At 32.8% G+C, this 16668-nt stretch overlaps 2 protein-coding genes across 3 annotated transcripts; one reads left to right on the top strand and one right to left on the bottom strand.

The window, feature by feature from the left end:
- Positions 1-11: 11 nt before the first annotated feature.
- LOC108737409 (cohesin subunit SA-1) lies at positions 12-4505 on the bottom strand. 2 transcript variants are annotated; one of them, XM_025981680.1, is made up of 11 exons: positions 4381-4505; positions 3843-4306; positions 3471-3782; positions 3020-3403; positions 2700-2930; positions 2193-2603; positions 1869-2084; positions 1539-1817; positions 781-1458; positions 404-644; positions 12-254 (listed from the first exon to the last, which is right to left on the bottom strand). In XM_025981680.1, the coding sequence occupies exons 2-11, from the start codon at positions 4299-4301 to the stop codon at positions 58-60; spliced, it is 3408 nt and encodes a 1135-aa protein (XP_025837465.1). In that variant the 5' UTR covers positions 4302-4306; positions 4381-4505; the 3' UTR covers positions 12-57. The 2 variants fall into 2 exon arrangements, with proteins under 2 accessions (XP_025837465.1, XP_025837464.1); XM_025981679.1 differs by having other exon boundaries at positions 3843-4505.
- Positions 4506-4609: 104 nt separating this feature from the next.
- Positions 4610-16624, top strand: LOC108737407 (DNA polymerase epsilon catalytic subunit A). Its single transcript, XM_025981678.1, has 27 exons — positions 4610-4750; positions 4802-4925; positions 4984-5202; positions 5263-5486; positions 5555-5802; positions 5875-6262; positions 6325-6518; positions 6588-6928; positions 6995-7187; positions 7257-7524; positions 7613-7786; positions 8179-8619; positions 8963-9328; positions 9732-9915; positions 10073-10402; positions 10894-11127; positions 11220-11407; positions 11650-12018; positions 12083-12320; positions 12724-12992; positions 13587-13934; positions 14061-14315; positions 14482-14629; positions 14828-15069; positions 15147-15304; positions 15965-16227; positions 16323-16624. Exons 1-27 carry the CDS (start codon positions 4677-4679, stop codon positions 16488-16490), a joined length of 6648 nt encoding a protein of 2215 aa, XP_025837463.1. The 5' UTR covers positions 4610-4676; the 3' UTR covers positions 16491-16624.
- The last annotated feature ends 44 nt before the right edge of the window (positions 16625-16668 follow it).

Below are 16668 nucleotides of genomic sequence, written 5' to 3'. Positions count from 1 at the left end.
ATATCGTTTATAAAAACAATATATTTTGTCATTCATAATAGTGTTACTTATTTTACATTAATTATACAAACAACCAGGAAATTCGCTATCATCATCCAAAGTTTCTTCATGTTCTGGATCTTCTTCAGGGTCTTTACGTTTGCGTCCATAAGCTCTTTTACTGGTTGTCGGATACACGTCGGTATCGCCATGTAACAGAGAATTACGATACAATAATAGAGGTTGCCAATCTTCCCCTCTGCTGCTCGGCATCCCTTTTAAAATAGAAAATTACTATCTGACTCATTTTAATATTGATAAGCAAATAAGCATAAACTTAGAAGGTTGATTAAGCTTCTCAATGTATATTTAACACCTTGTTAATTGGATATAAATTAATTTTGAAGTAAATTAATATACATACCTATTGGAATGCGCCGATCCATAAATGACAAAACAACTTTTTTGTCTTGTTTCAACAGTTTATTGGTAAATTCTGAAAGAATGTCCAAAAATGGTAGATTAGGCGGTGGTCCAGTAGGGTCTTCGGACGTCTCTGCTCCACTAACAGCAAACAAAATGCCCGCCCTGTGTAAAGCCGTGATAGCTTCTCGATTTTTCACTGCATCCAAACCAAATGATAGGGCAAATCGTTTGGCTAATTCCTGGAAACAAATTTAAATAATAAACAATAGCAAACCATCTCCACCTTGAAGTTTTATTTTTTTTTTAAATTAAACAATGGAAGAAACTATTATTAATTAGTCAAGTTTAATATTAATTATTTTGTATATAAAATACCTTGAGCGCAAAGAAATCATCGTGCTGTCTTATCGACCTGCCTCCGCTCTGTTGTTGTAATTGTTGGAACATCATATTCAAACTCAAACACATCGTAAGAGCACAGTTAACCTTATTAATTTCCCTTGCTTTGCCCAATGTAGTCTTGATAATATCTCCGTAATCATTGTAGTGTTTTACGTAATGTTTGAACACGTCGGCAGCAGCCTTGGTTGGCACAATATTATACACTACTAGTTTACAGTAAGCGGCCAAAAAGTTACGTCTCTTGTGCAATTCCTCGATCCGGTGCTCGTCATGTTCCGAATCTTGTTCTGGTACAAACACATAAACCTGCACAAACTCATTTAATAGGAGCAACAAGTTGCGATCGGGTTCGCACGCGAGCTCAGCCAATGGAGGCGCAGTGTTATTTAGTTGTTCGCTAAACACAATCAACAGATCGCATAGACAGACGTATGCCTCTTCGCGGATGGAAATATGGGGCGACGATCTTATTAATGTTTCAGCAGCAGAAATGAACTCGTCGAGGCGTTGGCGCATCTCTTGCATATTCTGTGCTCCCAGACCACCGCCTTCGTGTAATGTTTCAAGACCACGAAGACCCCATAACAGATAAAAGAAGCATGAAGTTAAACAGTACTTTTGTGCTTCTGGTGGTAATGGGTTTTCTACATCCTGCAAAATAAGATCATTGTATTTATCTTTAGTGCAACTACGCAGCATGCATTAATTAAATGTAAATTAAAAAAACATACCTTCATGTCCTGGAAAAGCGTATTCCATAAACTCCATTGGTTCAGATTATGACATGCGTAAAACAGGGATAGCTTTTTGAGGCTGCTCACAACGTTAAACGTTTCATCAGCGTTTGGTGTTTCTTCCCCTAAAAGTAAATTTCGCCAATCGTCAATAGCATCTTTGTAAGAAGATACGATCATATCGACTATAGTAGAACGAGAGACATCGCAACGGGTGTATAAGGAATGGCCTTCGGAACATAGGAATTCCAATGTTTTTGCGCATGTTTCTAAAACCTGTGTAAACATTTATTTATGATAAAATAATTTTTAAGTACTTTTAGTTACCTCTTGTTCATGATGAATTTCAGCAATATGTTTCATTTTAGCCAATAAAGCCTGCAGAGCTCCTTCTTGTCTACCACTAGTATAGAGGTCTAGATCAAAATACTGGGGTATTGTCAATAAATTGGCAAGCTTTTCCGGATCTACTGAATATTTATCTAACAGTGGGGGAAGGGTGGCTATAAAATGCTCCGTCAATTTTTGTTTATCATCTCCAACCTAAAATTGCAAAATTATATAGATAGGCACATAATTACTGAGTTTGATTGAAAAAACACTACATTTTCTAAATTTTAATAAAAAACTTTTTCTTGTCTTGTAATTTACCTGTCGGATTTCTTTCAAAGACGACACTTTACGCGTAGGCCCCCGTCCTACCGGTGCTTCCCCTGTAGCTGCTTGTTTCACACAACAAACCATTATTTCAATTAAACTAGTTTCTTGCCTGTTGTCGAGAGGTTCTTCATGTGGTCCTGGCTCTTCTAACAGTAAATCAGTCATACATTCCCAATCTTTCATCATGGGATTCGATTCTATAAGCGAGTCAACCAAATATGCAGCATGCTCATGTAATTCTGACTCAATGAAGAATTGAACGAGATCTCGAATGAATGGGGTATTTGAAAGACGCTTCTTTCCACGTTTCGTCTTTCCGGGATCTAGGTCTGAGGGTTGGAAAAGACGTTCGTTCAAAAATTCACCAGCAGCCTGAGCTACAGCTCGATGTGATGAATATACCTACAACAAAATACTGTTTAGTTAGAAGAATCTTATAATTTTAAACAATTTTAATTTAAATATTTATAATAAATCAAAATAAAATACAAAATTCACCAGTTCATAAACATGTTCGCAGTCTTTGTCTGTTAGAATTTCATGATGGTGTTTTAATATGGAAATCACCAATCGTACAGCTTGTACAGCAACATCATACTCCTTGTCTAGAGTCATTGCAACAATTCGATCTTTGAATTTATTTGTAAACAGTTCCAATTTTCCTTTCAATTCTTCATTTGCATACAGGGGTTGTAGTGCTTGTAAACATCTTAATCTGACTTCTCCTACCTAATAATAATCAAATAAAAAAAGTTTATTCTAATAACAAAATGTAATTTAAATGATTTTCATATGTTATCTTTATAATCATAAAATACTTTGTCATGAAGAGTCCATCCAATATATTTTAAATATGAATCATCCAAGAAATTTGCATGAAATTTGTGCATCCATATTCCTATTTCAGTCATAGCAATTGCTCTTATTTCAGGAAGAGTATCTCTGTAGCGATGCACAAAAACTGACTTGAACATATATGTTAGCATATTTTTTATTTCATCCATGTTTTCTTCTAATTCCTGACGTTTTGCTAATAATGTTTCCAAACGATCGCTAGCACGTCTCTCTCTTGTCTTTTGTCTTTCTGCTTCATATTGTCTTTGTGTGTTATCCAAATTTACAGAAACTGTTAGAGCAACATCTACTAAGGCAGTCATGAGTTTCATTGCCCCCAAAGTAGCAGTATGACGAAATGCACGAACCTGTTACATATAAAATAGTATTGCATTATTCTACATAAGATAAAATGATGAATAACAAGAAACTCGCCTGTGAATCTGACAATCCAGTAAGGAGAGAGATTATATTGTCCATAAGAAATTGGTCATAAATAATTGAATACTGACACTGTTTGACGAGTGTTTGGACAAAGTCACAGTAATTTTGTCTGAATTTTTTCCAAGACTGACCAGTCATTATAAGTGGATATTCTCCTGATTCTTCGTCAAATTCTTCAGTCATTTTACGAATAATAGCTGCATGTTCCATTGTTGCTTGCATTTGTTGAGTAATTCTGCCTTTGCAACCTGCTGCATTTATAAAAAATTGCATTAAGGAAATTAAAGCAGCCTCTCTGTTAACCTAAAATGACAAATATCTCTCTTAAATATTAACTTATAAAATAATGTACTGTATTTTTACCTTGTAGCTTTCAATCCAGTCATCAACAACATGAGTTAAGGAGGCTTTACTATTTTTAATAACAGTATATAATGATGTATCATCTTCAGTAGAAGATCCTTCAGTTTGATAATTTTTACGAGTCGGAGGTCTACCTCTACCTCTTCCTCTGGGAGCAGTTGTTGTAACACCACCACTTGTTGGAGAATGATTGGCAGAAGGAGCAGTATGTGCTGCTGGTGGATTAGTAATGCCACGAGCTTTTGATCTAGTGATTCTACGCATTCCAGGAGTTGGTGGAGATTCAAATGTGCCATCTGAAGATGTTCCTGCATGTTCTCCATATGAATCATGATATATATTGGATGAATGGCCATAATTTGAACCGTATTGATCTTGTTCAAGTGCGGGCGTCATAGGATTATCGTATTCCGGAGGAGGTTCGTCCATCCGGATACGTTTTCCACCCCTTCTATGCATCTTGTCTTAATGGTTTAAAAAATATATAAAATAAACAATTTCACTTTTATTTAAATGCTGTAGGAAATCACAAATTTACCACTAAACTAATCAACAAATCAGTTGCACGCAACAAACCATACAACAAACTACTATTGTTTACATTGTTTTCATATTGTAAAAATTATAACCTATTAATAAAAATAAAAGGTAACATCTGCGGCGTCCTTGCATTGCCAACATATCATTCCAAATTTGTATAGGGTAAGTTAGTGTAAGCTTAGTGTATAAAATTTTACTGTCTTGGCTGAACTGGAAGTTGAGGCGCGAAGTTTTTTAGTTTTATAATTTTTATTAGTAGTGTTTGTAGGTTAACTTTATGTATTGTTTATAAAAATGTTACAAAATACTGGAAAATATAGAAAAGAAAGGCCAGAAAAAGAAAATGATAAAATTGAAATTATTTCTAGGTAAATTTATCCAATTTGCAATCATTGTTTCACAGTATGTATTGTTTGCAGGGAAAATTCATCTGAAGCAAGACTAAGACAAGTTATAGAAAATGATAATATAGATCTCAAATATGGATTTGAAAGAATAAAACCTCATGAAGAGAAAGTCGGCTATCTTCTTAATATGCACATGGTAATAAAATTTAGTGAGAATAATAAAAATTGTGAAATACTAACAAATTCAATTATAGAATGAAATGCTGGATGAGGACAAAAGACTTATAGCAGTGGTTGATTACTTTTTTATGGAGGAAGATGGTACGAGATTCAAGGTCTCATATCCATTTATGCCTTATTTTTATATTCTTACGTCTAGAGAGCTGTTACAAGAAGTTGCTCAATTTTTATCTAAGAAGTACTCTGGAGTTATTAATAAAATTGAAGAAGTTGTCAAAGAAGACTTAGATTTGGTAATTTAATCTTTTTTATTGGATTCAAATTTTGATTTATTCTATTTCAAAATTTTATAGCCGAATCATTTAATTGGATTAAAGCAGAAATATTTAAAACTTTCATTTTTAAATCAGAATGATTTACAAAAAGTTCGAAAGGAAATTTTACCAGTTATAAGAAAAAATAAAGAAAAACAGAATAAGTATTACAATCAATTACTAATAAATGCAGTGGCACAAGAAGAAGATATGGAACATCTAAAAATTAATGTAAATCATTTGGAAAGCATTACAGACATTAGGTATTTATTATTTCTTACATATGTAATGTCTTAGTACTTTTTTAGGCTTGCTTTTTTTATCATTGCAGAGAATATGATATACCATACCATGTAAGGGTAGCCATTGATTTAAAATTATTTTGTGGATCTTGGTATAAAGTGAAAACTACAAATGCACTGGGTGATCCTCCATATATTGCCCATTGTCCTGAAATTATTGAACGTCCTGATCCTATAGTGTTGGCCTTTGATATTGAAACAACAAAATTACCACTTAAGTTTCCTGATGCCAATACTGATCAGATCATGATGATTTCATACATGATAGATGGACAAGGTAAAATACTTTATTTTAGAGTTGTACTGGATTATTTTTTGTTGTATATTCTTCATAATTTAAATAATTTAGGCTTTTTAATAACAAATCGTGAAATCATCTCACAAGACATAGAGGACTTTGAATTTACCCCAAAACCAGAATTTGAAGGTAAATTTACAATTTTCAATGAACCTAATGAACGTGGTGTTCTTGAAAAATTTTTTGAACATATAATGGATGTAAGACCTCACATTTTTGTCACTTACAATGGCGATTTTTTTGACTGGCCATTTATTGAAGCTAGAGCAGCAATACATGAATTAGATATGAAACAGGAAATAGGATTTTTCAAAGGTAGAGATGGGGTTTATTCTAGTAGACCAGCAGTTCACATGGATTGTATTTGCTGGGTAAAAAGGGACTCCTATCTTCCTCAAGGATCTCATGGTTTGAAGGCTGTTGCAAAAGCTAAATTGAGGTAATATAACTGCTTTTTGGTGATAACTTTAAAATTATATGATCATTTTTATCATCTTAAAGATACGATCCTGTGGAATTAGATCCTGAAGAAATGTGTCCTTTGGCAGCCGACCAACCTCAAGTTCTATGCAATTATTCTGTTTCTGATGCTGTTGCAACATATTATTTATACATGCAATATGTTCATCCCTTTATTTTTGCTTTGTGCACTATTATTCCGTGTGAACCAGATGAGGTCCTCAGAAAAGGGTCAGGTAAACATACTTTGTCCTATTAAAAACGTAAATGTAAGAAGGGCGATAAGTAAATTGTGCATTTTGAAGGAACCCTTTGTGAAAGTCTTCTCATGGTGCAGGCTTTCCATAAGAATATTATATTTCCTAATAAAGAAGAGCAAATTTTAAACAAGCTCACTGAAGATGGTCATTTACTACATCAGGAAACATATGTTGGTGGTCATGTTGAAGCATTAGAGTCAGGAGTTTTTAGAGCTGACATTCCTTGTCGTTTTCGTATTGAAACTGAAGCTGTTGACAAATTAATAGCAAATGTATTCAAAACTCTTACACATGCCATTGAGATTGAAGAAGGAGTTCCCTTGGAGCACGTCACGAATTTGCAAGAGATCAAAGATGAAATCGTGTCACAATTAGAACAACTTAAGGTGCATTTTTTTTGTTTTTTTTTTCAAAGAATGTATTAGATACACATATTTATTTTAAATGAATAGGAAAAACCTCTGCGCCTAGAGAAACCTTTGATTTACCATTTGGACGTGGGAGCTATGTATCCAAATATTATTTTAACTAATCGCCTTCAACCTTGTGCCATAGTAAATGAACACATTTGTGCTGCTTGCGATTTTAATAAACCACAAGCTGTGTGTCAACGAAAAATGGAATGGATATGGAGAGGAGAATTTAGTAAGTGCATATAGTTTTGGTATCTTATTTAATTCTGCTATATATATATCTTGATTTTCTTTGTTTTAGTGCCGGCTACTAAAAATGAATATTTTCGCATTCAGCAGCAATTGGAGACTGAAAAATTTCCACCCTTATTTCCCGGCAAGCCTCAAAGAGCATTCCACGAGTTATCACGTCAAGAGCAAGCTGAGCTTGAAAAGAAACGGTTGTCGGTGTATTGCAGGAAAGTTTATAAAAAACAAAAAGTCACAAAAACTGAAACAAGAACAACAACCATTTGTCAGAAAGAGAATTCGTTTTATGTTGATACTGTTCGTGCATTTCGTGATAGAAGGTAAATTTAATTACATAATTTGGAAATTTTTGTAATACTTATAGTACAATTTTTTTATATTTGCATATTTCTAATGTTGTTTATGTAGGTATGAATATAAAGCCCTTTCAAAACAAGCTAAAAAAATGGTTTCTGATGCAGTTAAAGGTGGTAACGCTGTTGAAATAAAATCTGCAAAGAATAGAGAAGTTTTATATGATTCTTTGCAACTTGCGCACAAGTGTATTTTAAATTCCTTCTATGGATATGTTATGAGAAGGGGGTAAGTATGTATCGACACATATTGTTAAAGCCTAATTATAAATCCATAAAAATAACTGATTTTATATTAAACAATTTTTTGTATTCTCTATAAAGTCGTTAACAATATTTTTTAATTATCAATTACGCGCGTTGGTTAATAGAGTAAGTAGCTCAATTTACCTCTACTATTTTTATGAATTTCGTCGTGATTTTTAAACTAAAACTTATTTTCAAATTGTTTTCTTCAGTATTTAATATTTATTCATAAATCAAAATAGAGGTTGCAGGATCACATCTCATTAGTATCAGTATACTCTAAAAAGATAATTCAGTTATCTCTCTAGGTCCATTCACTATACTTATCATCCCGTGATCTTTAATAGTTCATAAATTCCAAAAATTTTTATTTAGGGCTCGTTGGCATAGTATGGAAATGGCGGGTATTGTGTGCTATACAGGGGCGAATATTATAATGATGGCTCGTGAAATAATAGAAAAAGTGGGTAGGCCGTTGGAGCTTGATACTGATGGCATCTGGTGCATCTTGCCTTCCTCTTTCCCAGAAAACGTTACCGTTCACACATCCAACGAAAAAAAGAAGAAATTGATAATTTCCTACCCGAACGCAGTATTAAACGCAATGGTGAAAGAACATTTCACAAACAATCAGTATCACGAATTGGTCGATTCGGAAATGTTTGAGTACGAAATTAGGAGCGAAAATTCGATTTTCTTTGAAGTCGACGGCCCTTATAAAGCTATGGTATTGCCAGCTTCAAAAGAAGAAGGAAAACGCTTAAAGAAAAGATATGCGGTGTTTAATTTTGATGGAACCTTAGCGGAATTGAAAGGGTAAGTTTGCCTCTCTTTAAAAAAAATATTTTGACTGAAGAAAAAAGGAAGCGCGAAATAATAAGGAAAATTTCTTAATAGATTTCAGTTACACAAATTCTTAAATTTGAACTAAAGTTATAGTACAGAAAATATTTAAATAAGGAATTTACATTTGACTTATTGCGTATTTTTGAAGTTTGATTGCAGTGCACCTTAAAGGGTATAATTTCGTGGCGTTTACTTTTTAAAAAAGGGACTGAGGTGTAAGAGATTGTCACGTATAAATAAGACATTCGTTTAACTCTAAAAAAAATTACCAATATTTTAAACAGATATTTAAACAAGAAAAATTCGTTTGTAGTTTCGAAGTAAAACGTCGCGGAGAATTACAATTGATCAAGAATTTCCAATCGTCAGTTTTCGAGGCGTTTTTGAAAGGGGACAGTTTGCAGTCATGCTACGCAGCCGTGGCTCAAGTGGCCAATTATTGGTTGGACGTTTTGTATTCTCGTGGAAGAAATTTACCGGATACCGAATTGTTCGAATTAATTTCAGAAAACAAATCAATGTCTCGTAAATTGGAAGACTACGGCGAACAGAAAAGTACATCGATCAGTACTGCAAAGAGATTAGCAGAATTTTTGGGAGATCAGATGGTTAAAGACGCCGGTTTAGCTTGCAAGTATATTATTGCTAAAAAACCAGAAGGAGCACCAGTTACAGAGAGGTATGATATGTATAAAGTTAAAACTAATACGTATATTCATATCGTAAGAAAAAAAGAAGTATTAGAACCGGACATTATTAATTTTCAATTTATTTTTCAAAATAGAGTTATACACACATATTAATACCATAGTATTTTTCAGATATTAATACAATAATAACATCGTACATGTTTGTTAAATGCGTATAAGATTTTTTTAATGATATTTCACATTACTAATGCTGCAGTATGTAGCATCTGTTGTGCAATATTATCGCACAATTTACATTGATGTACAGTTATAAAAATGTTATTTAAAAAAGAAAAAAAGTCTTTTATGCAATTATGATAGTTAAATTTGTTAACTTTCGAATAAAATATAATTTGTTCACTTATTAATGTATATACCCTGTTTCATTTTTAGAGCTATTCCTTTAGCTATTTTTCAAGCAGATGATGCTGTTCAAAAGCATTTTTTAAGGAAGTGGTTAAAAGACAACTCTTTAGGGGACTTTGATATACGTGAAATTCTTGATTGGAACTATTACATTGAAAGGCTTGGTGGAGCTATACAAAAGATTATTACCATCCCTGCTGCAATGCAAGGGGTAGATTTTTATATTTTTTTTTATTCTAATCGCATTGAAATTCCTTACGTTTATATTAGATACATTGCACTCCTAATATTATAATGTTTCAATTGGATTAAAAAAAAATTTTTGTGTTTCAAATTGTACCATTTATTAAGGAATTAATTATTTTAAGATTGCAAACCCTGTACCTAGGGTGCAACACCCCGAATGGCTTCACAAAAGAGTACTGGAAAAAAACGATAATTTTAAACAGCGTAAAATAAATGATATGTTCACCGCGTGTGCAAAACCTCATAGAGATTCTTCTGAAAGTGGACATAGTAGAGATACTAGCGATATCGAAGACATTGGTAAATTCAAATCACCTCCAAGTACCAGCAAAGTTGGAATGGTTACTAAACGCAAGAGACAATCTGATAGTGATAATGAATTTCAAGAAAGTGATTTGGGAAAAAGTTGGAGGACAGTTCTTGGACTGCCTCCGCCATTTGGCAAAACTAGAGTAAGAAAACAATTATAATTTATTTATTTGTATAAACATATCAGAAAATGTATTGCATTATTTTATAAATGCAATATAATGCCTCGCGAGGAGGGAGGGAATCTCCCTGTACTTGTGCATGTGTATTAATACTTACCAATATTAGAACAAAAAATTTAAAAAACTGCCAATCTAAAACTTGATTCTACAACTAAAATTAAATTGATTATGCTACTAAAGTTTAATTCTATTTGAATTAGTGTAATCCTCTTTTCGAACAATATCCAATTCGTTAGATCTTTTTTTATAGTGCAGTTGGATATCAATATTTTCCATTAATTAAATAGCATCAGGGGTGCGAAAATATTAATAAAATAGTTTACATTATGTATTACTTTAGTAATGGTTAACCACTACTTTTGTGATATATATTTCAAATTCAACCATTTTTTAAGTAAATTATTACATAAATTTAATTAAACAATAAGTGGTTTATTTAAATGTGTTTCAAGGAAGAGATTGTGAAATGGATTGAATTTCATAAAAAAAAATGGAGATTCATGGCTCTTCAAAAGGGCGACACAAATCAATATGTTAAACGTTCCAAACAAACTAGGACAGGGGCAATATCAGGCACATTAGGCGGATTCATTCAAAAATCACAAAGGACAAGACTATTGTCTTGCTGGCAAATATTACAAATTGTGCCCACCTCTACCCCTGGAATATTTAAATTATGGGTTCTTGTGAGTTTGTTTTTTTTTCTTAATATGTACTGTATTATAAAAAAAAATATTTTTTCTAAAATCTAAAATTTGTATTTGATTCTTTTTTTCAGATCCAGTCAGAACTATATCAGTTAAAATTAAACATTCCTCGTATTTTTTATGTCAATTTGAGAACACCTAAACGAACAGAAGACAGTGATACCCTTCAGAAATGTAATCGTACTTTACCTCGATCGAGACCTGTTTTTAATTTGTACAAGCAATCCATTCCCGAATTAACATTCATAGAACGTGGCAAGTAAGTTTTTGTATTTTTTACATTTGGAAGAATGCATGTATTTTGGTGAAATTTTAGCGCAAAAAAGTTTGTTCGTGGAGACATGTCGCGAATAACATGTATGTGTGATTGTAATATGTGTCTATATGTGCACAAAATTCAGAAACATCGAAAAAGTTGTCGTGGCATAGTCCACATCACTAAAAGTACAGATATGTTTTAGGCACTCCATATTACTAATTTTATTTTTAATTTTTTATTAGAAAAGAATATGTCGATCAAACAGATCCCAACGTGGAGGGTGTTTACGAGTTGCAAGTGCCGTTGCTCTTTCGTTCTCTTGTTTTTGTTGGATGTGTTTGTAAGGTGCTTCCCGACTCAAAAAATGCCAGTATGGATACGTTCAATCTCGATAAACTGGAAATGACCAGCATTTCGAAGCAGCCTTATTTGGAGGATGGTTGTATCAAACACATTTTCTTATATCAACACCGACTGAACAACAAATCAAGACAGATGTTTGGTTTGTTTTTGACACCACTAAACAAGTCTATAATTATCGTTGTAGACTCTGTAAGGACAAATCTCATGCCTCATATGAATAATTTGTATCAAGCAGAGAGGAAAGCCAAGTAAGTGGTATTTTTTTTACTTTGCTTCTTAGACGTATTTTTACTTTTAACATTTTCTCAATAGAATCGAAAGAAAAGGCAAAGAAAACGTGAAATTACCCCCGGAAATAATAACTTTTGAAATTCGTGTTGAAACTGACCTAAAACAAGTGTACAAAGCCATTCAGAAGGCTCTACAAATGTACAAGGACGAAAAAAAGGGGCCAACAATGGTTGCAGTTCAGTCTTATGATGAGCTATCCTACTTACAAGCTCAGATATCGAACTTAAACGAATATCCTACCATGCAGGTTCATGTTAAGGTAATAACATTAAAATGTTAGAAGTTTTATTACTTGTCTTAATAAATTACGCATTTGTAGCGCTCCGTAGCCAAATGGCAAAAAAGGGAACCTTTATAATTTCATCGGGTTTATTTTCGTCTGTTACACTCTCGCAGTGCTAAACCGATATTAATACTCCTCTATTTAAACGTTTCGTTTCCGAGACATAAAGCATAAATATCAGTTTATAACAAGTGATTTATATCAAGTACTTTAGCTAATCGTGCGCGTATCTAACAAGTCCTTGTATGCTCTTTTTATTAATAATAGTATGTAGAAATATATAGAGTGGTTTTTATTTAAATTATTAATTTTTGTTTGATTATACTTTTTAAAAGATGACAGGTTTCGTAATTATTTATAGATTTTTTTTTTATATTAGGATATGGACGATTTGTATAACAATTTGGAATGGCAAAAGATTGGCGCTAGAGCACTTGTTCGACACTACCTTAACAGTGAAGAAGCTATCAGTCTGACTATAAAACAGTGTCGTTATTTTCATTTACCAGTTGGGAACATGCCCTCTGATCCTGCCCTTTTCGGTGCCGACTTAATGTTTGCTAGGCACCTGATTAAACAAAACCATGTACTTTGGTGCTCTCCAACTGAGAGGCCGGATCTTGGAGGCAGTCAGGAAAACGATGCTAGGTGAGTTATTAAATGAAGTTATTGCGGAATTACAGTAAACACTCGATAGTGTGGACGTAGCATAACACAAATCCCGCTTAGTGTGAACAACGTATTAATGTAGAAGTGAGAGTCTATTGGTCTTAAAAATTGATATTTTGTTGTTGCTTTAAATCCCCTATTTATTTGATACATCCCCAGTCGTATTAATGGAGATTGTATATTCACTTTATTATAGCTAGGTACGTAGATCATTGTTAGTGGTTGTCTTAACTACGTTCTGCATATATAGTCTAATCGTAAGTAATTTTTGTAAATATTAACCCACATTTAAAATTGAATTGAAATTAAACAAATTAACTACAACATTCGTTAACGTAAACGAATCGATAATGTAAACAATTGCTTACTGTAACGTTGCTGTTGTTGAGGAACTTATGCGTGAAACGTTGGGTATATTATTAATTAATAAAAATCTATTTTTTACCTGAAGAATGTTTAGAATAGATAGTTCTTTCTTGATGAATAATTTATCAGGAAAAAAATTAATATGAGTTTACTGTAACCTTTTTAGTTGTTATAGACCGATATTTTGTAATATTTGTTAATTTTTAGGCTATTGGCAGAGACACGTGAAAGTTCGAGTGAAGTGTGTAACAACCCTGGGTGGTACTCATCGGTTTGCATTGAATTGGCAATCGATAGTTTGGCAATTAACACTTTGTTGCAATCCCATCATATAACCGACATGGAAGGAACGAGTTCAAGCGTGGCTTTTGATAACGCAGCGCCCCAATCTTTGGATGAAATGATTGGAGGTCAGACCTCCTTTACGCCATACGACGAATCTTCTAAATGTGCGGAAGCATTTAGAATCCTTAGAATCATGGTCACCGCCTGGATGAGGGACATCACACTCTACCGAAACGTTTTCGCTGACTTCCAAGTGGTTCACTTTTACAGGTAATATTTTCTTCTTTCTTCAGTATTAATTGTTAATGTAATTGTACAAAAGGATACAAATTAATATGAGAATACAACTTACATTCAACTTCACATTTTACTACTTACTTTCTACCCTTTCTATAGGTGGTTGCGAGCACCACAAGCTCTTTTATATGACCCGGCTCTTCTAAGAACCCTGCAAAACCTCATGAAGAAATTATTTATTCAATTGGTGGCCGAGTTCAAACGACTAGGTTGCACTATAGTTTACGCGAACTTTGACAAAATAGTAATATGCTCTAGAAAAACGAAAGTGGAAGACGCCATCGCTAACATCGAATTTGTTGTGGCGTCTTTAAGAAATAGGGAACTGTTTCATTCTCTAGAAATAACTTACAGGTAATGTTTCATAAAGTACGAAATTATTATTTATTTATTGGCAATCAATGGGCATACTACTCAATTACAGATTATAAGTATTACATTACAAAATAGTGTGATTTTTAATCAATTTCGTATGAAGCATAATAAATGAAAATGTTTTCTTTTATTTTTACTTTTGTAGACAATGTTGGGAACAGTTAATTTGGTTGGATTCTGCCAATTACGGTGGCATTGAAGGCAAATTACCAAAAGGTCTTGAATCTGAATGTGGTCTTACAGAAGAATTACAGAATATTCAGGAAGCAGATTCTGAAAATGACCCTAATGAAGTAAGCTTGTTAGCATTTCGTTATATGTTGTTGCTCAAAGTTTATTGTATATTTTTTTATTGAAGCATGTTTCCAATTAAACAAAAATCTCAAGATCTAAATACTAATTTATAGTTTTTGAAGAATATACAATTTTATATATTTAGCGTTTTTAATAATAATATGTAGGTAATTACTTAATATTCACACTTTTTGCAGCCAATGGTCGTTATGAACTGGAATATAGCCGAACAGTTGCCAGAAACTGCAGGTTGTCGAAATAGTTTTAAAGCAATAGTAGCTGGCTATATTCACGCAATCCATTTAAAACTTAAAGAAACGGAGAGCAGCAACGTCCCAGTTACCTTAAGTCAGCCCTCTTTAGGTTTAACTGCTCACAAAGACGTGGTTGAATTTGCACGGGAGCTTATTAGTAGAGATATAAGTCAAAATTTATTTTTGTAAGTTTGAAAAAGTCATTTTTATAGCGGCAGGATTTTTAAAGAAATTATTTTAAGTATCTGTTTTTCATTTTCAGAACGGTGGAAAAATTAAATAGTAGATTGCCTGCCGAAAACAAAGACGGTCATTTTCCAACTCTCGATTTCATCAATTCAATTTGTCATATACTTGGGCTAGATCCTGCTGTTCGAGATGTAGTTGACAATTTAAAAAGTGATCTGCTTAGGCTTGTAGGTGAGTAATTTTGGCATACGTAAATATTCTAGGTCATTTTAGAAAAAACGTAAACCATCTCGAGCATTTTTTCACCCTCATAACATTAATTCCCGTTAAACTAGAGGCTTAAAATCAATTATAGTAAAGCTTACCACGTTCCTGTCTTGTAGAAAGTTTTCAACCTTCAAATTTCTAACTTAATGCAATAAAAAGATACACTCTTTCGAAAATCACATATTTTGTTGTCTCATTTAATAAACTCTATAAAATTGAGACCCTAAATAATAAAATAATTAGTATATTTTATCCAGTAAGTACACGTTAAATTTGTTTTTCAGTTAGATGAAATTAATTTTCCTTTTTAAAATTTTTCAAATCAACAAATCACATTTTTTTTAATTTTACAATATGAATTGATGAGATTTTTGCTAAAATGGTAAAAAATTGATTTAATATGGATATAAGATTATTTAAAGTTAAAAGTGTTATTCAGAAGTTTAGAATTTTGGGTTTACACTGCCTTTTTAATGTCGATGGAAAAAAGCCCTGTATATGTCTTGTTTGAAACATAAACGATAAATATGCAGAATTGTAAACATTGAAGCCAACGTCACACGCTAAACCCATTAAACTCCAGAATAAATGCGTGTTAATAATTTTTTTTTTCATAATATTCAGCTGTGGGAGAGTTTTCGGACAAAGCCTCATTCAAGGATAGGACGGTATCGTATGTGATTCCCCAAATAATTTGCAAGGCGTGTAACCATTGTAGAGACGTTGATTTGGGAAGAGACAGTCATCGATCGGATAGCGCTTGGTTGTGTCCTTTATGTAATTCCCCTTACGACAATTCAGAAATTGAAAATCAACTTTTAGACATCATCACACGGAAAATGATCACGTACAATTTGCAGGATTTGCAATGCAAGAAATGTTCTCAGGTAAGTGATGATTTTTTACAAATTTATTGATGCAATGGGATCATTTTCATATTTTATTTTTATTTATTTTTTTGTTTTTGTTAAATTTTATGCAGATTAAACTGGAAAATTTAACTACGCGATGTAGCTGTGCAGGTGAATTTCGATGTCTTATATCTGCTAATGATTTAATAGAACTTTTACAAACATTTCAACGATTAGCGGAAAGTTTTGATATGTCGGCCCTATATGAAACTGTACACCAAGTGCTTAAATTAGCTTGATAACATTTAAATATTTCAGTGTGATATTTCAATTTATAGATATGACCCATTAAAAATTGTAATTAGTAAGAGGTTATGTCTAATGAACGCATCTTATTTTTTTTGAAATAAAAAATAGTCCCATATCTATGGCTGTTATAAACGAACTTTTTGACAGTTGATCTATTACCCTTTGTGT

This window comes from Agrilus planipennis, unplaced genomic scaffold (genome assembly GCF_000699045.2).
Source record: "Agrilus planipennis isolate EAB-ADULT unplaced genomic scaffold, Apla_2.0 scaffold143, whole genome shotgun sequence".
NCBI classification, from domain to species: domain Eukaryota; kingdom Metazoa; phylum Arthropoda; class Insecta; order Coleoptera; family Buprestidae; genus Agrilus; species Agrilus planipennis.
This window is presented reverse-complemented; position numbering and strand designations above follow the sequence as displayed.